At 36.6% G+C, this 26,314-nt stretch overlaps 1 protein-coding gene and 1 pseudogene across 1 annotated transcript in view; one reads left to right on the top strand and one right to left on the bottom strand.

The window, feature by feature from the left end:
- ADAM9 (ADAM metallopeptidase domain 9) overlaps positions 1 to 26,314 on the top strand; it is a 101,385-nt gene that overhangs the window by 28,410 nt on the left and 46,661 nt on the right. The window contains exons 5-12 of the mRNA XM_060001458.1: positions 4,065 to 4,141; positions 5,148 to 5,343; positions 6,761 to 6,826; positions 8,752 to 8,823; positions 11,109 to 11,278; positions 14,419 to 14,500; positions 15,027 to 15,160; positions 22,094 to 22,265. Coding sequence (XP_059857441.1) covers positions 4,065 to 4,141; positions 5,148 to 5,343; positions 6,761 to 6,826; positions 8,752 to 8,823; positions 11,109 to 11,278; positions 14,419 to 14,500; positions 15,027 to 15,160; positions 22,094 to 22,265 — 969 coding nt within the window. The remainder of the gene's footprint in view (positions 1 to 4,064; positions 4,142 to 5,147; positions 5,344 to 6,760; positions 6,827 to 8,751; positions 8,824 to 11,108; positions 11,279 to 14,418; positions 14,501 to 15,026; positions 15,161 to 22,093; positions 22,266 to 26,314) is intronic.
- Positions 12,492 to 12,776, bottom strand: LOC138413941 (large ribosomal subunit protein eL39-like; annotated as a pseudogene).

Below are 26,314 nucleotides of genomic sequence, written 5' to 3'. Positions count from 1 at the left end.
TTGTAAATAGAGCTGCAATGAACATTGTGTACATGGCTCTTTTTGAATTATGAAAACCTTTATTTTAGATTAATTATTAGTACTTAAAAAAGGCAGTGCTGACTTAGATCCATCCTTTGCTGGCCTTTGCTGACTTTGCTGACTCCTTTATCTCAATGTTGTGTTTGTCCATTGTTTTATTTTATTTTATTTGTTTTGTTTTGTTTTATTGTTTTTCCATTGTTTAATAGCAAAATAGTAGAGGAGTTTAAATGTATGTGATAGCATAAACCAGAACACAGATAATCCATTCAGCCGTTCATCCATCCATCCAGTCATCCATCCGAAGATTACTACAGCATGAGACCAAAGACCACATAATTTATGCCACTCAACAAAAGCAGTGATTTTAAAAAGGCATTTTTTCTCTTGGAGCGGTTTCTTGACCTGGATTTTGGTAACACACACTGCTTGGACTTGATTCCTGGCTCTATTATTTATTTGCTGGTCAAGTTTCTTAAACCTGTTTGTGCCTTAGAATCCTCACCTTAAAATGGGAATAATAATTATAACTTCATGGAGTTATTGGGAAGCTTAAATGAGTTAATACTTGTAAGATACTACTTAGAACAGTCAGTCCAACAACTGTGAACTCAATATTATTTTTTACTATTGAAAGTTTATATGCTTAAAAGTGCTAAAAATAGATTTCAGTTTTATAGAAATTTATTCAACTCTTATCATAAAGAATTACAATTTAATTATGTTTTCCTGGGTGTTTGAAAAATATAAACTAAGACAGATGGAGCCTTTCACTTATTGGTTATTGAATATTGTTCAAATAGATAAAAGTGTGACTATAGATTTGAGATAGTAATTAAAACTTTGGTACTGGGATTTTTGTGTGTGTGGCAACATCGTCAGATATCATCATGGAATATACTTTTGTTCATAAAATGCAGTTAAGTTACACTGAGAAAATGTAAATGCTTTCCCTTGTGATTCTGTTATTTAAATTAATTTGTAAAGCTCTTATGTGGCTTTCATCATCAGCATCTTTCACAAGGCCATTTTTCACAAAGAAACACAGTTTTAATAACCACTTGATATGAGTTGCTGTGTGAAATAAAACTCCAAATTAGTATTAGTCTTTGAACTTTGGGGTACCTTGCAAATGCATTAGAAAGTCTCTCAACTAACTCCCTCAGTTAATTAATGCTCCTTCTTTCCTCTGAAAAATTTGTTGACTGCCCCAAGCTCGCTGGCCCTTGTGGCTGGTAGGCTCTTCTCAGATACTTCTGAGTACTTCTACTCCCAGTAGTTGAGTTTTTTGCTTACAGTTTTTGTGTTTCCAAAACTGTTTATGCCATTTATACCTTTACTCTAATCATGCGATTCAATTGGATGTTTTGTAAACTTGCGAAATAGGATTTGTTGTTTTTTTAAAAAACTAAATTGAAGGCTTTGGAAAGATTTAATAAAACCAAGTTATTAAAGAAATACCATGAAGTTGGTAGATTGAGTGATCAAGTGCTGGATTTCAGTCATGTCAAATGAGAGCTTCTATTATAGTGGAAGTAGAAGCATTTAATTTTTGAGCGCTGTGAGTTACTGTATTACTATCTCATAAGTGCTACCTCATCTGTAATAGAAGAGGTGTCTCTTTTCCTCTAGTGAGAAGAAGGCAGTATCAAAGCTAGACTTTAACTACAAAGCACTAGAAAGAAAACAGTGGTTGTAAGTAGCCTCACACTGGAAAAAGTTGTAAAATGTTGAAATTTCACCTGTGTTGTTTAGTGCATAATTGTTTAATTTTTAAAAAAATGTTCACAGTTTTAGACTTATAGGAAAAGTTGCAGGAATGATAGAAAACATTCGTGCATACCCTTTACCTAGATTCTCCAAATGTTAGCATTTATCACATATACTTTATCCCTTCTTCTCTCTCTTTTTTTTCTTTCCTGAAGAGTATGTTGTACACCTGGTGTCCCTTTACTCTTAAATACTTCAGCGTAAATTTCCTAAAAACAAGAACTTCTTTTATGTCACCATAGTATAGTTCTCAAAATTAAGAAGTTAATATTGAAGCAATACTGTTATTCAGTTACATACCTTATTGATATTTGTTTTGGTCCATTATCCTAATAATGTACTTTATAGTGAAAGGAAATCCAATTTCACGTGTTATGCTCAGCAGTCTCCCGTTTCCTTTAATCCAGAAATCCATAGTCTTCCCTTGTATTTCACAACATTGGCATTTTTGAGAAGTACAGGCCGACTTTTTGTAGAACGTCCTGCAATTTGGGTTTGTGTGATGTTTACTCATGATTGGATTCAGGTTATGCACTTTTGGCAGGAATCCACCCTGAAGGGACATTGAGCCGTTCTCTGTATCATATCATGAGCATGTGCTGCAATTAGTTTATCACTGACAGTGTTAACATTGATGATTAAGGAGTTGTCTGCTGGGTTTCTTCTCTGTAAAGTTACTGTGTTTTGCCTTTTTTGGTTAGATACTTTGAAGCTTAGTAACTATCCCAATGCTTCTCAAATTTTTACCCCCTAGTTTTAGTATTTAGTATTTGCCTGAATCAGTTGTTATGATGGTTGTCAGAATGGTGATTTCCTAATTTCATCAGTGCTTCTGTATTCACTGGTGGTTTCTACTGTAAGGAAGAGTTTTTCCTTCTTACTTGTTTATATCAGCATAGACTCATGGGTTCTTACTGTATCATTAGTGAAATTGAAAATCTTTTCATTTATATAAGGGCATTTTTATATCTTCTTTTGTGAATTGTCGTTCAACTCTTTTGCTCCATCTTCTATTAGGTTTAATCTTTCCCCTTTAATGTTTCAGAGTTCTTTGTATTATATATAATATAGTATAGTTTTATCTATGATAAAAGTTACAGATACTTCTCACCAGTCTCTGAGTTGTCTTTTGACTTTTTTTTTTTGGTGTTTCTTTTAATGTAGAAGTTAAAAAAATTTTTTTAATACAGTGAAAATTATCAGCCTTTTCTTCTGTTGACTCTAGATTTTGAGTGGTAGGAAGTCTTTCTCTACACCAGCTTAAAGAGGAATTCACCCCTGTTTTCTTTCAGTTCTTGCATGAGTTCATTTTTTTAAATGTTTGGAGTCTTGATCCATTTGGAGCTTATTCTTATGTATGGTGTGAGGTACCCTTTTTTGAATGTCTAACCGGTTGGCTGAGCTCCACTTGTTAAAAAGTGCATCTTTGCCTCAGTGACTTGAGATGCCACTTTTATCATATAAGGTTCCACATGTATTTCAGTCTATTTTGAGACTTCGTATTCTGCTCCACTAGTTGGTCTCTCAGTTAATGCACCACCAGGACCCTACTGTTTTAATTATTAAGGCCCGATGATATGTCATAAGGTCTGGCAGGGCTGGTCCTCCTCCTCCTCCTCCCACTCCCCTTGGCTTTTCTTTTTTAGTGCTTTACAGTTGTTTTAAAGATGAAAAAATCTCATTGTGTACTAAAAAATTCTGATATTAGTAAGTGATATGCTTGCATTTCCACTGGTCAGTTTCTTGCTCAAGATTAAGGATAAAGTCTCTTTAATTTTTAAAGATGGTTAAATGTATAACTAATAATAATAATAGTATAATCAGTATGCTTATATGAAGAAAAGAAAATCATCGGATCAAAGTCACTGTTTTTGCCGTGTACTGAATTTTTTCCCCCTTGGTGTCACTAGCCTGTCACAAGGTCCTCTTCTGTATTGGATTTCAGTTGGCTGCTGTGGCATCTTCTTGCCTGTGATTAAAAATGTTAAACATGACGTTATGCTTCCTTGTTCTGCTTCTAGGTTTAAAGGTTATAGGAGTAGAGTTGTTTGTACTTAGTGTCCTCTGGAATTCTGCCTAAACATTTGTGTAGCTGTAGGGTGATAGTAGACAGTCTGAAGATAGTACAAAGAATGCCATGTGATAATGATGGGATGCCAATAATAAAAATTTTTAGTTTATGGGCCTTAAGTAATTTTGTTAGTTCTGCAGTTTCTATGATGATTTTCAGCAATGTAACAGTATTTGAAGATAATACAGTTTTTATCATTTAGAATCATTGTCATTATCGGGGATACGTGGAGGGCGTTTATAATTCATCGATTGCTCTTAGCAACTGTTTTGGACTCAGGTAAGGAATTTTCTTTATCAATTTTTTGGGGTTTTTTCATTCCCTTATTTCTTTCCTCTTTACCTATCTCTGTCTCCAGATCAAGTCGCTTTAGGGGACTTACATTTAGATTTTACTTTGATGTTGCTGAAGGTCTTTATAGCTGTGTTTCAGATGTCATTTTCAGCATGTTTATTTAGGACAATCTTGCAGTTGATGAATTTTAATAACTAAAGAAAAAATTCCATTTTTTTGAGTCCACTAAATAAACTTTGCTATTTAAAATAACGTATACTTTAAATTTCTGTCACCCTTCAGGTTTATAAAATTTTCACCTATATTCTTTCATCTAAGGTGCATAATGACTGTGAAAAGGGGCTGATTATTTCCATATTTAGGTGAGCAAGCTGAGGTTCAGAGAAATCATATCATGTATCAAGTGAAGTGATAATAATATTAAAATTAAATTTATTAAGGGCCAGGCAGCATGACACTGGGCTGGTTGATTGTTTGCATGATTGATTGAACTAAGAAATATTACTTTAAATTCTCAAACCAACTATATAAGATGGCTATGACTATCTCCATTTAAGTAATGATACTCGTAGAACAGTTACTGTGTACCAGGCAACGTTCTAAGTATTTTGTGTGTATTAAATAATTTAGTTTTCAGAACAACTCTATGGAGAATGTAAACTAAGGCTAGTAGGAAACATTTGGGATTCAAACTCTGGTCTTCTGACTCCAGACTTCACACTTTTAGCCACTGTTCTGAATTGCCTTTCCTTATACAGCAAACCCTCAGAGAGGTTAGGTAACTTTCAGGCAGTCATGCTAGTGAGTAGTCGTCTTGTGCTTTAAGTTTAGGTCTGCCTGCCTGTAAAGCCTCTCTGTTTTTCTCTATACCATTCTACCCCTTCTTACATATGTTAGGAAGTAGGACTTTTATTCAGGTTTCTTAATTCCTTTTCCTGTGTATTTTTTTTTTCATTCTAAAACCTTGTGTATGTGTAATACAACACTTAAGAGGCTTGCTGCATATAGAGAATGTGAGTTATGGGATTGAACCCCTGCAAAACAGCTCTCATTTTGAGCACATCTTTTATCGAATGGATGATGTCCACAAAGAGCCTGTGAAATGTGGGGTTTCCAACAAGGATACAGAGGAAGAAACCACAAAGGATGAAGAGGAAGAGCCTCCCAGCGTCACTCAGCTACTTCGAGTAAGGACATAATGTATTTCTTCATGGCTGAGACTCAAGTTAAAAAAAAATGTTGTGTTTGTGCCTTAAACCAATACCTGTTATTACTGTGTTTTTGCCAACTGTATGCCAGACATTGTGATGGGTACTAAGGGGATAAAAAGACGAGCAATACGCAGTTCCAGCCAGCAAGATGAGTACAATCAGGCTTCTGTGTTTTGGACACTAGGGCTTAAGTCTTAAACAGTAACTGTATTTCTTTTTGTCATTGCTACCTAATAGCCCTTTACAGTGACTTTGAGAGGGCTTTTTAAAAAATATTAATTAATTAATTTACTTTTGGCTGCATTGGGTCTTCATTGCTGCACGCGGGCTTTCTCTAGTTGTGGCGAGCCGGGGCTACTCTTCGTTGCGGTGCGCGGGCTTCTCATTGCGGTGGCTTCTCTTGTTGTGGAGCACGGGCTCTAGGTGCGTGGGCTTCAGTAGTTGTGGCTCGAGGGCTCTAGAGCGCAGGCTCAGTAGTTGTGCTGCACGGGCTTAGTTGCTCCGCGGTATGTGGGATCTTCCCGGACTGGGGCTTGAACCCGTGTCTCCTGCATTGGCAGGCGGACTCTCAACCACTGCGCCACCAGGGAAGCCCTTGACAGGAGTCTCTTAACCTGAACTGTTTCTAGGACCAGAGGAACCTCAGTTGCAGAGAAGCCAGCTTTCTACATAATGAGATGATGTCGCTGTGGTAGAAGAGGCTTGTGCCTCTTCTTCTGGTGTATTTTAATTAACTCATACTAGTTTATGGCATTATTTTCATTGCCTCTCCTGCCATTCATTCTTTTGACTTTTGTACTGTTCTTTTTAATCATTGGAAAACATTAAATTTTAGCTCATGCTATACTTTATCTAAATTTCTGTAAAATCACAAAACTAATTTTTTTTTAAAGTGGCACCTTGTATGTCAGAGTCAATTGTATCTCAATGAAACTGGAAGGAAAAAAATAAAGGACAACAATAACAAAATAAAATGACAACCTTGTCCTTCCTTCTGCTCTGGGTTATTGGCAGATATTCTTTCTTCTACTCCCAGCAAAGTGATGGAGTTTCCTATTAACGTGTGTGTGTGTGTGGGTGTGTGTGTGGGGGGGTGTGTGTGTAGTTTAGATATTAGAAGATCAGTTATTCTGCTTTGGAAACTTGAATAACTCATATTGTCTTTAACTAGATAGACTATTTCTCAGATCAGTACAGATGGCAGATATCACTTTTTTAAAAAAAGTGTTGTTTTGGCTTTATTGATCTAGGATGTGTTAAAATCATTTTATGAAGTTCTTAACAGACATGAAATAAGTGACTAGAGGTTAGGGTAAGATCATTATGTATGAAAAACGTGTAGCCTTATACCTTTTTTTTTTTTTTGCCTTTATGATGTTTGTGTGTTTGACAGAGAAGAAGAGCTGTCCTGCCACAGACCCGCTATGTGGAGCTGTTCATTGTCGTAGACAAGGAAAGGGTAGGATTGGTGACAGTTTTTCTTCTTTTTCATGAAAAGCAGATGAGAAGTGAGCATCCCATGAAGGAAATATTAAATATAACGTATTTGTATTGATTTCTGTTAAATGTAATTTAAAAACTAAAATGACTTTTTTTCTTGATACTCATACATGATATGCCTAATACCTCCAGAACTGAATGTAGCAAATGAGATTACCTCTACCTTTATTTTTTACTGGTGATTTTCTTCCCCCGTTCTTTTGGGTGATTTGCATATGCTAAATTTCTTAAGTGAAACTGTTCTGCCTCTCAGTTAAGCTCTTGAGACTTTTTCAGAGACATTTAAAGGACTGTGGTGATAAACTCAGTTAATCAGATATTGCTTTGTTGCCTAATAAAATTGCTTTTCTTTCTAGAATTTCAGCTAACCTATTTAAGAGACAGAAAACTATCTATCTAAGAGAAAGATATCTCTAAGAGATATCTATCTATCTATCCTATTTAAGAGTTAGAAAACTTCCAGGTTCTTGGCATGCTTTAGAAGGGAGCAGAGGAGAATAGGTCAGCTTAGCATTTACTATTTATTTTATTGTACAGGATAACACCAGGGCATTTTCCTTATTCATACTTAAGAATTGTGCTTTACTCAACTAAAAAAAGTTATGTGTCTATTTCAGCATTTACAGCATTACCAATTTTAGATACAGGTGCTATATAATTTAACCTATAGATTATTTGAAATGTTTTGTCTGACTTGTACTTCCAACTTTGTTGTTTGTGCAAATAAGCTGTTTGCAGAAACTTAACACAGTTGACAAGTCCTTTCTTGTAACCTGCAGAGACAGTTTTGAGGATTTTTACGTTTTTTTAAAAAAAATCCCTTATTGTATGTAGACTGGAAAAAAAAACAAGCCATATTTTTAAGAGATAGAAATATATTCAGATTTGTTCATTATAGGTTCATTATCCTCAAGTGTAGAAGGAAGAAGCATAAAGGAGTATGAACAAGCATGAACTTTGTCCCAGATAATGTGTAAAATGTTCCTGTAGAATGTTGTGGACAAGTGACAAAAATAGAGATTTGAAAAGTTTTTCTTTATTACTCTCTCCACATAGGTATAAAATGGTTCAAAATAAAAATGGTTCTATTTTAATCAAACCTTGTCAAGTGTATTAAAAAAATTTTTTTTTATTTAGGAGAATCATGATAAAATGTCTAATTAATAAAATCTGATATATTCTGGTATTAATGCCCTTATAATAGAGCAAAACCACATAATCTTTTAAAAGTGTTCTTTTAATTAGTTATTAAATTACTTATATTAAAATAATATTAAAATAGACATTTGGATTTAGCTAGATCTCAAAGAAGTGAATCAGTCATAATCAACTGGCTTAATATGGTTAAACTTTTATATATCTCTATATTTCTATCTACATATAATGTTTTCACTAGTGAACGTTGGTTAATTTCTGATAATTAATTTAGCCCAGAGTTTAGAAATTGGTTATTGGTAATGTCGTTAGCCTAAGAGGTGAAAGGATCAGGAAGTCTTTCAGATTGTCTTTCATTCCTTTATCTATGTATTTTGATTGTTTTAAACTCTACCTTTGTGAAATGCTTGAAAATATTTTTGCATTAAAATGAATTAAAGACTGTTAAGCATGAAACTCATTTTAAAGTTGTACTGCTTTGGAGAAGATTAAGATTTCAGTGCTTTTTCATTATACATTTCACCCGCGTATCTGCTTTTCTTTTTTATTCCTATTTATCACTAAAATGTATCCTTTAGACTTATTAGTTTGAAATGCAGGAGAATGTCTAAGTGCCTCAGTTTTTGGTTCAGAGGAAATATTTGGATTCTTATCTTCATTGTAAGAGATTATAGAAATTTTATTCTTAAATTGCTTTGGTGATAATGATTTCCCTTCTTTGCTTTTCAGTATGACATGATGGGAAGAAACCAGACTGCAGTGCGAGAAGAGATGATTCTTTTAGCAAACTACTTGGATAGCGTGAGTTGTATTTTCTATCAGCTGGGATTATTCTGTCCTCTCCTCTCACAGTCTCCGAATGGAATTTTAAAATTGTCTCATTTTGAGCTCTGATTATTCTAGAGCCTAAGTAAGTAACTCAGTCTTTCAGGGGTCTGCTCTCTAATTTGTTTTGTAACTGTTTTATGTTTAAAAGTAAAGTATAATTGTAGAGAGAGAGACTCTGAGACAAGCAAGAGATTTCGAATTAGCATCTACTTTATCTTTAATGTCAACGAAAAATTCATCAGCTGATCTAAGAAAGAAATGGAAAATTTTATTTAACCAAATTTGAGGATTATAACCCAGGAAGAGCATCTCAGAAAGCTCTGAGAACTGTTCCCCTCGTTAGAAGTCAAGGTACAGTTATATAAGTTTTTTGAGACAGAGAGCTGTACATTCAATGAGGCATTATTGACAGTTTACACAATCGAGATTTAATTATCATCGTGGCCCCTAACAGGTCAAGAAGGAATGTTATCTTTTAAGGAGTTGTCTTACTGATGCTAGGAGAATGCTGCTCTTTATGGTTGAGCAGGTATTTCTGCCAATGGGGGAGGTTTGGTCGATGCCTAATGCAGATACACAGTGCACAGTGCGGGGAGAGAGGAGGCCAAAGGGCAGAGAAAAATGTATTTGTTTAAATTTTTCTCATCTTGCCATAAAATATGACTTTTATTTCATAGCAGATAGGCTAAGGTACTTTGGTATTTATAGAAAGATCTTTGAATTTTTACTGAGAGAATCTTATTTTAAATAAGGCTGCCTCCTCTGAAACTATGACACTGTGTGTGTGTGTGTGTGTGTGTGTGTGTGTGTGTGTGTGTGTGTGTGTCTATGTGAGAGAGAGAGAGAGAAGGAGGGATTTGGTTTGAGATTTTGGAGTTTATTCATCCAGTGGGAGATACTGGAGAATTAGCTACATGTTCTTATAAGATAATTTCATCTCTAAGTTGTTCCCCTAATACAAATACCAAGCATAATAATGATGATGATGATAATGATAACATTCTATTGGATATTTATAACATTCTAGAAACTGAGTCAATTGCCTTACATTTATTAACTCACTTATTCCTCACAGTATCTTTGTGAAATAGATATGAGTTCCATAATTCTTTATCTGAAACCTTTGAGGTGCATGTCATTAGAATTTTAGATAAGAGTTTAGGTAGGTAATATAGTTCACTTTGCATACATTTATAACATATAGTTCACTATGTATTACATTACACCTCCAACAGGGTCCTGGGGTAGCACCTTGTAATCAACCTCATTGACATTTCTGTAGTGAAATATATGAATATTTACATTAAGTGAGCTAAATATGGAGTATAAATAGGCTTGCATTAGTTTAGGGAAAGTTTTGGAATCAAAATACCCCAAACTTTAAATATCCAGAGTTTGTCAGATTTTGGAATGGAAGATAAAAAGGATTTTGAATCTTTACTTTTGTTTTATGGATGAGGAAACTGAGACCCTTGAGAAGTTAGAGTCTCATTATATTGAAGGGAATTTTTTTGGAGGGGAGGACTCCTGTTTTTAATTTAAGTAGTTGTGTTACTTAAAAGATATTCTCATGTTGTTTATTTTATTGTATTATTTTTTATTGAAGCATAGTTGATGTACAATATTATATATGTTACAGGTGTACAGTATGCTGTTTCACAATTTTTAAAGGTTATACTCCATTTATAGTTATTATAAAATATTGGCTACTGTTCCTTGTGTTGTACAATATATCCTTGTAACTTATTTTATATATAATAGTTTGTACCTCTTAATCCCCTATCCCTGTATTGCCCCCTCCCTTCCTACTCCCCACTGGTAACCGCTAGTTTGTTCTCTATATCTGTGAGTCTGTTTCTTTTTTGTTATATTCACTAGTTTGTTGTATGTTTTTAGATTCCACATGTAAGTGATACTGTACTATACTTGTCTTTCTCTTTCTGACTTATTTCACTTAGCATAATACTGTCCAAGTCCATGCATGCTGCTGCAAATGGCAAAAATTTCATTCTTTTTATGGTTGAATAATATTCCATTGTATGTATGTGTATATATATACCTCACCTTCTTACCCATTCATCTGTTGATGGACACTTAGATTGCTTCCGTATCCTGGCTATTGTAAATAATGCTGCTGTGAACATTGGGGTGAACATATCTTTTCGAATTAGTGTTTTTTCTTTTTTCGGATATATAACCAGGAATTATTCTCATATTCTTTAATAAATTTTATATATTTTTATTTGTTTTCTTTCCAGATGTACATCATGTTAAATATTCGAATTGTGCTAGTGGGGCTGGAGATTTGGACAAATGGAAATCTGATCAACATAATCGGAGGTGCAGGTGATGTGTTGGGGAACTTTGTACAGTGGCGGGAAAAGTTTCTTATAACACGTCGGAGACATGACAGTGCACAGCTAGTTCTGTAAGTGATTTTTTTTTAAAGGTACTATTAATGGCATGATCAGAATAATAATTTTTGCTTTTTTTCTTTTATTAGAATCATATTCTGTTAAGGTTTTTGAGCATTCATTTAAATGAGGAAAATTTTTGCTACTATAGGACAAGTGACAGTATGATAATAAGACCTGTCTTTTGTTTTGGAGCCTCTGTGACCTTTATCCCATGTCCTTCTTCCTCTTTCTTGGGTTTACTTCCTCATTTTGGGATGGCATGTTTTCTAGTTTCTTCTTGTGTAAGGATATATTGAAAGAAAAAATTTTGACCTCTTGCATGTTGGAAAATGTGTTTCATGGCCTCGAAACAGAATTTAAAAATTATCTCCTGTACACCAGAAAGTAGCAAAACATTGTAAATCAACTGTACTTCAATTAGTAAAAAAATTATCTCAATTTGAACTCTGATTATCCTAGGGCTTAAGTAACTCAGTTTTTCAGAGGTGTGCTTTCTAGTTTGTTTTGTAAATTTCAGGTTATTTTGCTGAGTATAAAATTCTAGGCACGAAATTTTTTCCTTCGGAATTTTGAAGGCATGGCCATTGTCTTTTGACTTCCAGAATTACTATTGAGAAGCTTTAATTCACTTTGGTTCCTGATCTTTTGTATGTGGCCTTTTTTTTTTTTTCTTCTTTGGAAACTTGTAGGATCTTCTCTTGGTTCCCAGGCTTCTAAATTTTCCTGATGCTATGCTTTGGTGTAGGTCTTTTATCACTCACTGTGTTGTGTTCTTAGTGGGTAATTTCAATCTTGAAACTGCAGTTCTAGGAATTTTTCTCAAACTATTTTGGAGATGATTTCATCCTCTTTATTTTTATTCTTCATTCCTTCTGGGATTCCTTTTACTCAGCTATTGAGTTTCCGGTGCTTGTCCTCTAATTTTATTATTTTTTGTCTCCTTCTCTTTGTCTTTTTGTTCTGCTTTCTGGATATTTCTTTAAATTTACCTTCTAAGGTTTTTATTAGTTTTTCATTTCAGCTATCTTATTTTTAATGTTTAATATTTAGCTCTTTTTTGTCCCCCTTAAAATTTTTATATGGTCAAATTCTTTTTTTTTTTTATCCCAACAAAAGGTTCCACATATTTACTACTGAGCCAAAGCATTAGTGCAGAAACACTGACACAAAGAGAAAAATCACTTTCCTAATAAAACTCATCCAGCTGTTTGGGTAGTAGTGATGTTCTCAGAGTGATATGGTAAGATGCAAGTGTCCTTGACCCAGCAAAAATGTGCGCCACCTCATATGCGAGGCTCCTTACAGACCTAGCTTGGTTCTTCTCCAGTGTCTTGTCTTGGAGTTGTACCTGATTTTATTACCAGTCTTCATTTGAATCCACTGGGGAATGGGACGATTCCCTGCTTTTGTTTCTTGGCCAGGGATCGCTTGATCCTGAAAGTCTTGTGAGAAGACATGGCGAGGAGCAAATTTAACCGTACGTAGGATGGCAGAGAAGAGAAGAGAAGAGAGCTGGTCAAATTCTTATTTCATGTATATAATAATTTTTTAAACTCTCTTTGAGATATTTCTGATATATTTTTTAAAATTTTCTTCTTTCTACATAGTGTTTTCATGGAACCATAATAAAACTTAAGCTTATGTAATCACTTAATACAAATATATTCCAAAAGTTAATACAAAACCCTCACTTAAAAATACTAAAAAAATTTCTTGCTTCTTAAAAATCTTCTGGTTGGTGGGCTGACTTTTTGCCAAAAAATGTTTTATGTAATAATTTTTGCCTTCCTTAATGCTGATGGTACCTAAAACTCAAAATTTTTTCTGAGGAGAAATTTCCCTTGATTTAATTAATTAATTTATTTACTTATTTATTTAGTCATACCAGTTAATTTAAAGCAAGGCACTGAGAATGCCTAAATGGATTTTTATGGCCCCATAACCACAAAAGCTTGATCCTGACATTTTAATTAATTTTTAGTAAAATTGTACCTGGAAGTGTCCTCATACCCTGGCAGTGAGCATGCCTTCTCATTCACAGAAGGAACAGGCACCAGGCACACTCCCTGTGCTTTGCCCAACCACACCTACCAAGCTGTCTCCTCTGTTTGGTCTCCATCTGCCATGTTAGAGGCGTTTCCCAGATGTCTAATAATCCCTGGTTGTTTGTGGTTAGGAATGGGGTACTAAAATTCCTTTCGGAAGCATTGAGGACATAAGTGGGGCTTGGGGACTGTGGGGTTCACTACAGGGTGATCTGGCTAAAATGTTTTCTTGGTAATCCCCTTATGTCAATATCTCTAGGCCTCTTGTCCTGGCTGTTCAGATGCCCGAGAGAAGGGTTTATTCATTCATTTAAAAGATATTTATTAGATGTATTCCTAGGCTCTGGGGTATAGCAGTGAACAAAACAGACAAAAATTCTTGCTCTCATGGAGTTCACATTGTGGTGGAGGAGATTTACCTCATAAGTGAGATAAATAAGTGTATATAATATGCTAAATAGTGATAAGTAGTAAGGAGGAAAAATAAAGCAGGGAGGGTAGAGATAGAAGAATTGGGGGGAGTGAGGTTGAAAATTTAGGTAACTTGGCGAGGGAAGACCTCAATGAGAAGATGACCTTTGTGTAAAGACCTGAAGCAGGTGAGGGAGTGAGTTAGGGCTGTATATTGGGGAGGAGAGTTCCAGGCAGAGGGACCAGGTCCTTAGATACAGGTGTGTCCGCGATGATTGAGCAGCCATACGGAGACCATCGTGTCTCTTCTGTTTCCTGTGCTCCCTGCCTGCAGCCTCCTGTGTGAATATGTCATTTTGTTACCTGATCTCAATAGAGTTTTAGAATAAATAGATATACTGCATTTTAGGAAGGTTTTTTCATCTAGAAGGTACAAAACAAATTGGTTTGATATCAAAAATGTATCTTCATTTGTCTGAAAAATGAATTTGTAATATTAATCTCCACTCTGATAATAAAAAAGAGATGTCTTTAATTGAATTGTGATTTTTAAAATGTTATTTACCTTTGCCATTTTTCTCCCAGTTTTCATAGGGTCTACCAATCAGTTTAAGATTACCCAAAGAAATAGGAGCAATGTGTACCTTTTCCTCCCCAAGTACATTTTATAACTTTTACCTGTTCTCTTCATTTAGGAAGAAAGGTTTTGGTGGGACCGCGGGAATGGCGTTTGTGGGAACAGTGTGTTCAAGGAGCCACGCGGGCGGGATTAACGTGGTATGTTTTGTTCTTGATGTTCATCTTTGGAATCTGCATTAGGAAATGTCCAGCATTCAGTGACTCTGTACTTCCTCTCCTAGTCCTTACAGCGATATTTTGGCTATTATGAGGGACATGGTAGAAGTGGCAGATGTGTTCTTTCCCTGGAGACTGAATTAAGTTTTCTAATATTTATTGTGTGTTTATTAGCGCCTCACTTTTTATGGATGAGGAAACAGAGGTTCCATTTGAGAAAATTAAGTCAGAACCATGAACTTGTTTTCCCATCAACCACCATGAATAATCTGTTGGTGCTAAAGGAATTGATCTGTTGCTTAAAGAGTCTATCTCTATCATCAGTATGTTAAGTCACACCAGTTTCCTACTAGACTGCAGTGTCTACACACTGATGTTGGATGCTTGCTTTATTACGTAGGCTATCAGTATTGTGATGAATTTCCTTTTGTGAAAAAGTAATCTGAGAAACAAAAAGCATATCCTTTTTGTTCAGAAACCTAATGAATACCTTCCTGTGTTTGGGCAGTTTGGGCAAATCACAGTGGAGACATTTGCATCCATTGTTGCTCATGAGTTGGGTCATAACCTTGGAATGAATCATGATGATGGGAGAGATTGTTATTGTGGAGCAAAGAGCTGCATCATGAATTCAGGAGCATCGTGAGTAACTGAATTCTTTCTTTTTATTCTTTTTCCTTTTGCTTTTTTAAAACTATTGAACATTTGTTTAACGCTAAAAATAAACAATGAATTGTTTGGATTGGAGTAATGTGTATCTTTTTGAATTAGAGTTTTCCCCAGGTGTATGCCCAGGAATGGGATTGCAGGATCATATGGTAGCTATATTTTTAGTTTTTTAAGGAACCTTCACATTGTTTTCCATAGTGGCTGCATCAATTTGCATTCCCACCAAGAGTATAGGAGGGTTCCTTTTTCTCCACACCCTCTCCAGCGTTTATTATTTGTAGACTTTTTAGTGATTGCCATTCTGACTGGTGTGAGGTGATAACTCATTGAGTTTTGATTTGCATTTCTCTAATAATAGCGATATTAAGCATCTTTTCATGTGCCTGTTGGTGATCTGTATGTCTTCTTTGGAGAAATGTCTATTTAAATCTTCTGCCCATTTTTTTGATTGGGAAGTTTGTTTTTTTGATGTTAAGCAGTATGAGCTGTTTGTATATTTTGGAAATTAATCCCTTGTTGGTTGCATCGTTTGCTAATATTATCTCCCAGTCTGTAGGTTGTCTTTTCGTTTTGTTTATGGTTTCCTTTGCTGTGCAAAAACTTTTAAGTTTAATTAGGTCCCATTTGTTTATTTTTTGTTTTTATTTCTGTTACTCATTTTTTAGAGAGGGATCCAAAAAATATTGCTGCAATTTATGTCAACAAGTGTTCTGCCTGTGTTTTCCTCTAAGAGTTTTATAGTATCTGGTCTTATAGTTAGGTCTTTAATCCATTATGACTTTATTTCTGTATATAGTGTTAGAGAATGTTCTAATTTCATTCTTTTATATGTAGCTGTCCAGTTTTCCCAACACCACTAATTGAAGAAGCTGTCTTTTCTCCATTGTATATTCTTGCCTCCTTTGTCATAGATTAATTGACCATAAGTGCATGGGCTTATTTCTGTGGCTTTCTATCCTGTTCCATTGATCTATATTTCTGTTTTTGTGTCAGTACCATACTGTTTTGATGACTGTAGCTTTGTAATATAGTCTGAAGTTAGGAAGTGTGATTCCTTCAGCTCCATTCTTCTTTCTCAAGATTGTTTTGGCTATTCAGGGTCTTTGTGTTTCCATGCAAGTTTTAAAATTTTTTGTCTATTGGTAATTTGATAGGGATTGCATTGAATCTGTAGATTGCCTTGAATAGTATGGTCATTTTAACAATATTGATTCTTCCAATCCAAGAACACGGTATATCTTTCTATCTGTTTGTGTCATCTTCAACTTCTTTCATCAGTGTCTTATAGTTTTTGGAATACAGGTCTTTTGCCTCCTTAAGTTGGTTTATTCCTGGGTATTTTATTCTTTGATGTGATGGTAAATGGGATTGTTTCCTTAATTTTACTTTCTGATATTTTGTTGTTAGTGTATAGAAATGCAATAGATTTCTGTGCATTCATTTTGTATCCTGCAACTTTACCGAATTCATTGATGAGCTCTAGTAGTTTTCTGGTAGGGTCTTTAGGATTTTCTGTGTATAGCATCATGTCGTCTTCAGACAGTGACAGTTTTACTTCTTCTCTTTCAATTTGAATTCCTTTTATTTCTTTTTCTTCTCTGACTGCTGTGGCTAGGACTTCCAAAGCTATGTTGAATAAAAGTTGCAGGAGTGGGCATACTTGTTTTATTCCTGATCTTAGAGGAAATGCTTTCAGCTTTTCACCATTGAGAATGATGTTAGCTGTGGATTTGTCCTATATGGCCTTTATTATGTTGAGGTATGTTCCTTCTCTGCCTACTTTCTGAAGAGTTTTTGTCCTAAACAGATATTGAATTTTATCAAAAGCTTTTTCTGCATCTATAGAGATGATCGTATGGTTTTTATTCTTCAATTTGTTAATGTGGTGTACGGCCTGTTTTTTAAAGTGCGTTATTTGTATTTTCATGGGAGAGCTGGATTTGACATGAACACAAGTCATGTCTTTCCTCAACGTGTGCTGGAAGCTATCACCTTAGCAGGGGTTGGGATGGGGAATGGAGGGGCTGGAGCTGGAGCTGGGTTTGTGACGGGACTTCCCCTCTGCTCAGTGGCAACACTGCCCTATTGGGCCTGGGGTTTGGTCCCCAGTTGCTGGAGCACGAGCGCTGAGGGTTGGGTCTGAGCCCGCTCTGTTCCCTTTAAGTGTGTGCTGTCCCCTTTCCCAGCACCAGCACCCTCTCCCTGGGGTTGGGGGGAGCAGTGCTGGGACAAGAGGGGCTGGTGTGGGCACTCAGCGTGGGTCTGGGCACAAGCTGCAGCAGTCCAGCAGCAGGCAGAGATCTGCAAACAAAGACAGTTTTGTTTCTTTCTTCCCAATTTGTATGTCTTTCATTTCCTTTTTTATTGCATTAGCTAGAGTGGTCAGTTTTGTCTGATATTAATTTAGCTGTCCCAGATTTGTTTTTTTTTTTGGTAATGTTGACAGTATATGTTTTCTATTCCTTTACTTTGAACTTTTCTTTATTCTTGTGTTTTAGATATATGTTTCTAAACAACCTATATTTAGGTTTTATTTTCTTAATCCAGCCTGGCAATATTTGTCTCTTAATTGAATCATTTAATCTACTTACATTTAATATGATCACTAATACACTGTATTTATGCAAATGTAGGTGACACTGATTATAAGATACCATTATTAACATACCACTTAGAATGAAAAAAATGGTGACTATCAAGTTAATTCAAATTTTAAGATGAATCTCAATTTCAGGGTATTTTAAATGTGTAAAGAATGTGTTTTAGAAAAACACATCAAATCTGCTGTATTACAACTGTGGATTTTAGTTCCCTGCTAAAATTTTCAAGCTTCTCATTTTTCTCTCTGACCATAGGAAGCACAGATTTTCTCTTCCTGGGTTATTGTTTGATAATTCTAGTATCTAGAGACTTTATGGGACTATATCTGTTTTTTTTTTCCCCTTATAGTGTCTTTTAATTTTTTTATAGTTCTTCTCACAGTATCTTGTGTCTTCATGTTATGTTTTGATAAAGTATTGGGTATTATATTTGAACAAGTTTTGGTAAGAAATAATTTGAGAAGTAGGATTATGTTATCTTTGGCATATTAAATCTTCTTTTTGAGGACAGATTTCCCACCTACTACTTCATATGCTATTTCATGAACATTAGTTGACTGTTATAAGTTAGGCTTTTTTTTTAGATGCAAGTGATATAGATGCTAGTGTTTTTACAGATAATCAGTTGGATCCAGTTCTGTTTAAAAAGTGGATAATTAACTTTGTAATATAATTTTTTATCATTATTTAAGATATTTGAGGGACCTGGTAGTATTCCCCTCACACACTGCTCTTGGATTCCTGGGCGTGTGAGGGGTGCTTTTCCTGGGAGGTACCTTTCTAGAGAAATGGCTTTCTTAACTCTGTCCCTCAATGCCACCTACATCAGAAAGCCTCCATAATCGGAGGCTTTTAAAAGAGTGCTCTTTTTTAAAAAAATTGATCTGATTAAGTGCCATCACTTAGAGTTCTTTCTTAGGACTTCCTGTTCCTAGGCTGTGGGGTTAGGATGGTAGTGGTGGAAGTGTGTTTTGGTTATTTCCAGGTTAGTCATAGAGAGAATGTTTTAAATGATAGTTGGGTTTTTTTTGGTCATATCCTGGTGGACCATTTCCATCACTGTTAGTCCCATGTATCTCCTTTTGAATCAGTTTTATAAAACTCACCTAGATGTGACAGAAGAGATTCGGAGATGCTTTAGATTCATATCTTAGTTCCCAGAAGTGATAGAGAGTAGGGGTATTTTAGTTGCTATTATTCAAGCCGAGTGTCAGGAGAAAGATCATCCTTCTTATTACTGTAGGTGACATCCAAGGATGACTAGGGAGAGAATATCTTCATTTTATTATCCACAGTGTTAGTGAAGGCCAACGTGGGGATGTTTGTTATTATCTCCACATACTAAACAGCAGAAGAAGCGGTTATGATTTTGTTATCCTTTTCAGTATGATAGTCAACTTCATTGTGGGTGAAACAGATTTTTTTTTTTTTGTAGATTGCTTTAGGATCACACATATAAAACATTGTTTCTATGAGAAAATGTGTTCCAAGGACTGTATAACAAGCTTATTTCAAAAATAATCTGTTCAGAAGTGGTGAACTTTGTAGATTAAAATTAGGAGCTCAAGTGTAGGAAATATACACATATGTCTGTACAACTCCTGTGACTATCAGCTGATTAATATATTCTTACAGAAAACATTATTGAATATGTACTGTGTGGTAGGCAATGTACTGGCCATATAAAGAACAATAATAGGAAATAAAAAAACAATTGTTTAAATTGAAGTCTCCTTGTTTATCAGATAATTATCACATGCTCTAGTTTGACATTTCTACTTGAGGTCCTTAGACTCAATCTCTTGTTGTCCTTCCTAAAACCTGCTCTGCCCCCATCTTCCCGTGATAGTTAATGATAGCGCCTTCCTTCTAGTAGCTCAGGACAAAAATCTCAGTCACCCTTGACTTCTCTTTTCTCACATTCTTTGCCTTAATGCCTATTTCTTTAAACCATATAAATAATCCAAACCCTTCTTACTGCTTTCACCACTGCCAGTTGGTCCGTCATCATCTGTTGAGTGGACTTCTTCCTGCCTAACATAGCAAACATGCTGATTTTATTAAAACGTAAATCAGATCACATCATTCCTGCTTCACGCTTTCCATTGTGTCATTTCGCTCCTTATTTCACTCATCATAAAAAGTCAGATTCTTGCAATGGCCTCTTCACACCTTGCTGTCTGTATCCCTCACTGTCTCACTCCACTCCAGCCACGCTGGCTTCCTTATCTGTTCCTTGAACAGGCAGGCCTCTCCCTTCAGGCTTTTGCACTTACTGTTTCTTCTGCCGGTAATGTTCTTCCCCTAGAAATCCAGTTTTGATTCAGTTGTCTCAGTATTTGAAGTGCCTGTCCTGACAGCTCTTTGAAAAACTGTAGTCGCTCCTCCCCCTGCAGAGGCCGTCCTCTTCACCTCCTCATCTTTTTCCCCAACGTGACTTGTCTTCTAATGTACTATTGAATTTATTTCTTCATTATGTTTATAGTCTGTTTCACTCAGTAGAATGTTGCCTTCACAGGGGCAGGGATTTTTGTCTGCCTTGTTTACTGTTTTCTCCCCTGCACGAAGAAGAGTGCCTTGTACATGATAGATGTTCCACAAATATTTGTTGAAGGAACAGTGTTGTACAAAAGGACTCCTCCTTACAATATTCCTAAGCAGAGAGTAGCAAGAAAAAGAAGAATGTGGAAAACGAGTGTTTTTGTCATTGTCGGAAATCTTGTGCTAGGTCTTTACTTTCTGTGTGACTGCTTTCCAGTCCGAAGAGCCAGGAGCCAGGACTGTCTACTTCCTGGGAGACTCTGGGCCGGTTAGCAAAGAAGAGTTTACCCAGGGGACAAAGTCTCCCAGAAAGGATCTGTTTCTTAGATTCCTTGGATGTACAGAAGACACGGAATCAATAGGAATGCTTTCTCAATCACTGGAACGTAACATGGTTCTCATTCCCACTGTTACTTTTGGTACCATTGCTCAAACTGATGAAAAAGATTCTTTCAGGGCACCAAACGCCCCCAATAAAATTTTAACGTGACTTGGATTTCTCAAAGGTTCTTGTTTTATAGATGAGTGTGTCTCCCACTAGTCTTCAAAAGTGAACCTAGCCAGTGGGACTATCTTATTGAGTTAAAGAGTAAAACAATAACTAAAAACAACCCAGCAACACATAGAAACACATAAAATTGTGTTCGTATAAATACCACATAGACAGTTCAAGTTGGACCGTTTCTAGAAGCCCATCTAGCCTTCGGAGTATTAACTACAGTTCTTAGAAATTACCATCAGAGGCATTTGAACCTCAGACTGTAGCTGAAATTCTGCCCTGTGCAGGCTGCTCCTTGGTAGCTACAGTGCGTGCATCATCGCTGGATTCACGTTATTGTCACATAGCTCCTCGTAAGTGTTAGTGAGGGGAGCGCAGGAACGTAATTTCAACAGAGTGAAAAGAGGTTGGGGAAACAGAGCTCGCTTCACATATTTGGAGAACCTTTACTATGGAAGACAAATAAAACTTAATTCTAGAGAGGACTAGATAATTTTTGAGGTCTCTTCTGATGCTGAGATTTATGATTCTGTGAATATTTTCTGTATCTTCTGCCATTTTATTTTTTGCCATTTTATTTTATTTTATTTTATTTTTTTGTGTGTGGTACGCGGGCCTCTCACTGTTGTGGCCTCTCCCGTTGCGGAGCACAGGCTCCGGACACGCAGGCTCAGTGGCCATGGCTCACAGGCCCAGCCGCTCTGCGGCATGTGGGATCTTCCCAGACGGTGGCACGAACCCGTGTCCCCTGCATCGGCAGCCAGACTCTCAACCACTGTGCCACCAGGGAAACCCCTGCCGTTTTTTTTTCCCCCGCCATGTCTCGCGGTTTGCAGGATCTTTGTTCCCCAACCAGAGACTGAACCTGGACCCTTGGTAGGGAAAGCGTGGAGTCTTAACCACTGGACAGCCAGGGAACTTCCTCTGCCATTTTATTTTATTTTATTTTATTTATTTATTTATTTATTGTTATGCGGGCCTCTCACTGTTGTGGCCTCTCCCATTGCGGAGCACAGGCTCCGGACGCACAGGCTCAGCGGCCATGGCTCACGGGCCTAGCCGCTCCGCGGCATGTGGGATCTTCCCGGACCGGGGCACGAACCCGTGTCCCCTGCATCGGCAGGCGGACTCCCAACCACTGCGCCACCAGGGAAGCCCCCTCTGCCATTTTAAATGTTCACTTCTTGATGGTTGAAGACATGACTTAAGATTTTCAAAATGAGTAATTGCTATGACTTAAGATCTTTTTCTTCATGTTTATTACAGAGGTTCCAGAAACTTCAGCACCTGCAGTGCAGAAGACTTTGAGAAGTTAACTTTAAATAAAGGTGGAAACTGCCTTCTTAATATTCCAAAGCCTGACGAAGCTTACAGCGCTCCTTTCTGTGGTAATAAATTGGTGGACCCTGGGGAAGAGTGTGACTGCGGTACTCCAAAGGTCAGTTTAATGTGTGATGTTTGCTTTGCGAAGTTACCTTGGGATTTGCAAAAGAATAAAATAGCTCGCTTTGGGCAACTCTAGCATAGGAGCTAAAGTAAAATATAGTGGCAAAATGAGGAGTGGTATTTTGCTTGTGGGCATAATGTTCCTGGGATTGATCATCCCCTCCTTCCTAGAACATAACCAATGGTGTCATCTGTTTTGGTGTCCAGGAAAGCACCATGTTTATTCTTCTGTTTTTTGGTACCTTCTACCATTTCTGTTATGGTTACTGAGTCATTTATTTATTTTAAAGAACGAATCAGTTTTTCTCTTGGCTCTTTACTTAGAAGCTTTTACTATTCTGGCACTGCCATTGCAGAAACATTTATTCAGTTGACCTCATTTTAATAATAAATTGAAGCTGGCCCATTGTCCAGAGTTCTTCATTAACAAAGTTCTTGCAACTCAAATTAACATTCTCCCTTTAGTAAGCTTCAGTTCACCTACCGCTCTCTGGCTTTCTCACACCTGTTACCCACACTTATTGCCATAAGTCTGTGCCCGTCTTTATTCTTCTTCTTCTATATCTTAGCCATTCTCCTCTCAAAATGGCCTACTTAAGACTACCTAGACAAGGCTTAGGAGGAAAAAAAGTTTTAATTAAATTTCAAAAATTAAAAAAATTTAAATTTTGAAGAAATTGGTTCAATTGTATGTAAACTTTACTATATTCTCAATCTTTTCCACAAGTGCTGCTTCTTCTCCCTTACCTGACCACACATCCCTGGCTTTTGTCAGAAGGCTTTACATTCTAGAAAGGCAGTACGTTTTTTTGGTTTTGATTTCTGCGGGGGAGGGGCGCGCCACTTGGCTTGTGAGATCTTAGTTTCCCAACCAGGGGTCTAACCTGGGCCCTCGGCAGTGAGAGCACAGAGTCCTAACCACTGGACCACTAGGGAATTGCCAGGCAGTATGTATTTTATGACGAAATTGTCATGGGCCTTCATTGCACTATTGCTGCATGTCAGCAGCCTCTGCTAAATGTTTTCCATGGTATGATCCTCACACTAACTCTAGGAGGTTGATATTTCTTTATATTCTCATTTTCAAGTGAGGAAAATAAAGCCTAATGAGGTTATGTTTAGTCTCTAAATTAATGTTATACTGTTAGGATGACCAAGCTCTTCTTTCCAGGCATTCTCCTAAAATATTATATATGTTTTGATTTCTCCTGACTATTTACTTCATTATCGAACTAATTGAAATAGTCTATATTTGCTTCTCGAGCTTTTGCACTACAAATTACTCTTGAAAAAAGTACCTCTTCCCCCCAAATATCACAGGTGTTTTTCTTGGTATAAAAGTTTCAAATAGCAAGCACAAGCAAAATTTCCCTTTATTTCTCCCATACATTTTTTCCCTTCCTTCTGCAGTGGTAACCATTCTTATAAGTTCAGTGTGTCTCTTTATAGATTTTATTCTATGCATTTATATACCTGTATACAGTATGAACATTTGTACCATAGTTGGGTTTGTTTTAGGATTTTATTTTTTTACATAAATGAAATCCAACTTAATACATTGCACGCAGAGGTTTTTTTTCTATTAATATATCCTACAGATTTTTCCACGTCATTATGTTATTTACACATAATCCTTTAATCTGCTGATTAGTATTTCAGTATAAGGATATACTGTGATTTATTTCACCATACTCTCATTAAAGGACATTTACTCACTGTAGTTAGTATTTTTCTGTTGCAAACAGTGCATCCTTGTATATGCTCCGTGTGTGTGTGTGTGTGTGTGTGCATACATACATATACAAGTATTTCTCTAAGATAATTACATAAAGGTAGAATTATTGAATTGCAAAGTATGCATGTTTTTAATTTTATTAGAGACTACCAAATTTCCTACAAAAAGGCTGTGTCAGTTTGCACTTTTACCAACAATATGTCATGGCATTTAGTGTCCCCCATAGTTTTGTTAACTGAGCAAGGTACAAGTTTTACTCGTGTTTCAAGATTATCATCATATAGCCCCTCTATAATTTTTTCTAGCATTTTTGTAATTACGGTTTTTTGTATTAGCTCTATAATTGGTGTGGGGGGGTCATGTGGAGTGAGCTAGAGAATTAACTTTTACCCATTAATTGTCAGTTGTTGCAAAACCATTTAAAATGGTACTTTCACCATAAACAAAATTCCTGTATACATAGTCTATTTCCGGATTCTCTTTTCTTTTATGAAGCCATCTGTCTGTCTTGCACAGTAGTTGTGAAAAAAAATTAACAGCTGTATTGAAGTATAATTGAATACAGTGTCAAAAAAAACCCACCCCAAATTCAGACTTAGATAAGAAAAGGCTTTATCCAGAAGAAAGACTATTGTAGTAGGGAGAACACACTGACCTCAGACATCTGGAAGCGTCTCAAAATCAAACAAAAACGTTTTTCTTTTATAGGGTAAATGTGGGAGCAAACAGAGATAAGCAGAATCTTTTATGGGGAAGCTGGATAAGCAGGGGAGAAAAGCCAGTGAGGTCTGATGGGAAGTTGTCTTTTGGTCAGCTGATTGCCAGGAGAAGCTGGGAAGGGGTGGGGATACTTGTTCCCTTTTTTTTTGTGGAGACAAACAGGGTTCAAGGGCCTATATAGGAAAGAGAGAAGGCTCACTAAAGTTTGGTCAAGACAAAGCAAAGGGTAAGAAACAGGCAATTATAAACACTTGTCAACAATGAACTGCACCCATTTAACACATACAAGTTAGGTTTTGATACCTGTTTGCCTATGTGAAACATATGTTTTTGTGCTTTTGGTGTTACATCTAAGAAATCTTTGCCTAGTCCAAGATTTCAATTGTTTTCTCCTAGAAGCTTTATCATTTTAGGTTTTCTTAAAAAATAAATTTATTTCGATTTTATTTATTTATTTTTGGTTGCATTAGGTCTTTGTTGCTGCACACAGGCTTTCTCTAGTTGTGGCGAGGGGGGGCTACTCTTCGTTGCGGTGCACAGTCTTCTCATTGCAGTGTCTTCTCTTGTTGCGGAGCACAGGCTCCAGGCGCGCGGGCTTTGCTAGTTGTGGCACGTGGGCTCAGTAGTTGTGGCTCACGGGCTCTAGAGCACAGGCTCAGTAGTTGTGGCGCATGGGCTTAGTTGCTCCACGGCATGTGGGATCTTCCCGGACCAGGGCTCGAACCTCTGTCCCCTGCATTGGCAGGTGGACTCTTAACCACTGTGCCACCAGGGAAGTCCATTGTTTTAGGTTTTACATTTAGGTTTATGATACATTTTGACTTAATATTTTGTATGGTGCAAGGTATAGATCATTTTTCAAATTTTCAAATTTTTATTATGAAATTATTATAAACTGACAGACCATTGGAAAAACAGTCCAAAGAGTCCTATGTATTTTTTGCTCAGTTTCCCCCAAAGGGTGACAAATTATATAGTTATAGTGCAGTATAAAAACCAGGACACTGACATTGGTATGTTAACTAGATTACAGACTTTATTCAGCTTTTACCATTTTAACCTGCATTGGTGTGTGTGTGTGTGTGAACTTTTATGCAGTTTTATTCCATATATAGATTTATGTAACCACCACCTCAATTAAAATACAGAACTGTTCCATCACCACAAAAGAACACCCTCCTGCTACCTTGTTGTAATTACACCCATCCTGACTCCAGCCCTTATCCCTGCCCCTGGCTTCCATCTGTGGTTTTGCCATTTCAATAATGTTTGCCATTTCAATAATAAATAGAGGGACTTCCCTGGTGGTCCAGTGGTTAGGACTTTGCCTGCCAATGAAGGGGGTGTGGGTTCAATCCCTGGTCAGGGAGTTAAGATTCCACATGCCTCAGGCCAAAAAACCAAAGCATAAAACAGAAGCAATGTTGTAACAAATTCAATAAAGACTTAAAAGAAATAATAATAAATGGAGGGACTTCCCTGGTGGTCCAGTGGTAAAGAATCCACCTTACAATGCAGGGGACGCAGGTTCGATCCCTGGTCAGGGAACTAAGATCCCACATGCCTTGGGGCAACTAAGTCCGCGC

This window comes from Delphinus delphis, chromosome 21 (assembly GCF_949987515.2).
Source record: "Delphinus delphis chromosome 21, mDelDel1.2, whole genome shotgun sequence".
Classification (NCBI taxonomy): domain Eukaryota; kingdom Metazoa; phylum Chordata; class Mammalia; order Artiodactyla; family Delphinidae; genus Delphinus; species Delphinus delphis.
This window is presented reverse-complemented; position numbering and strand designations above follow the sequence as displayed.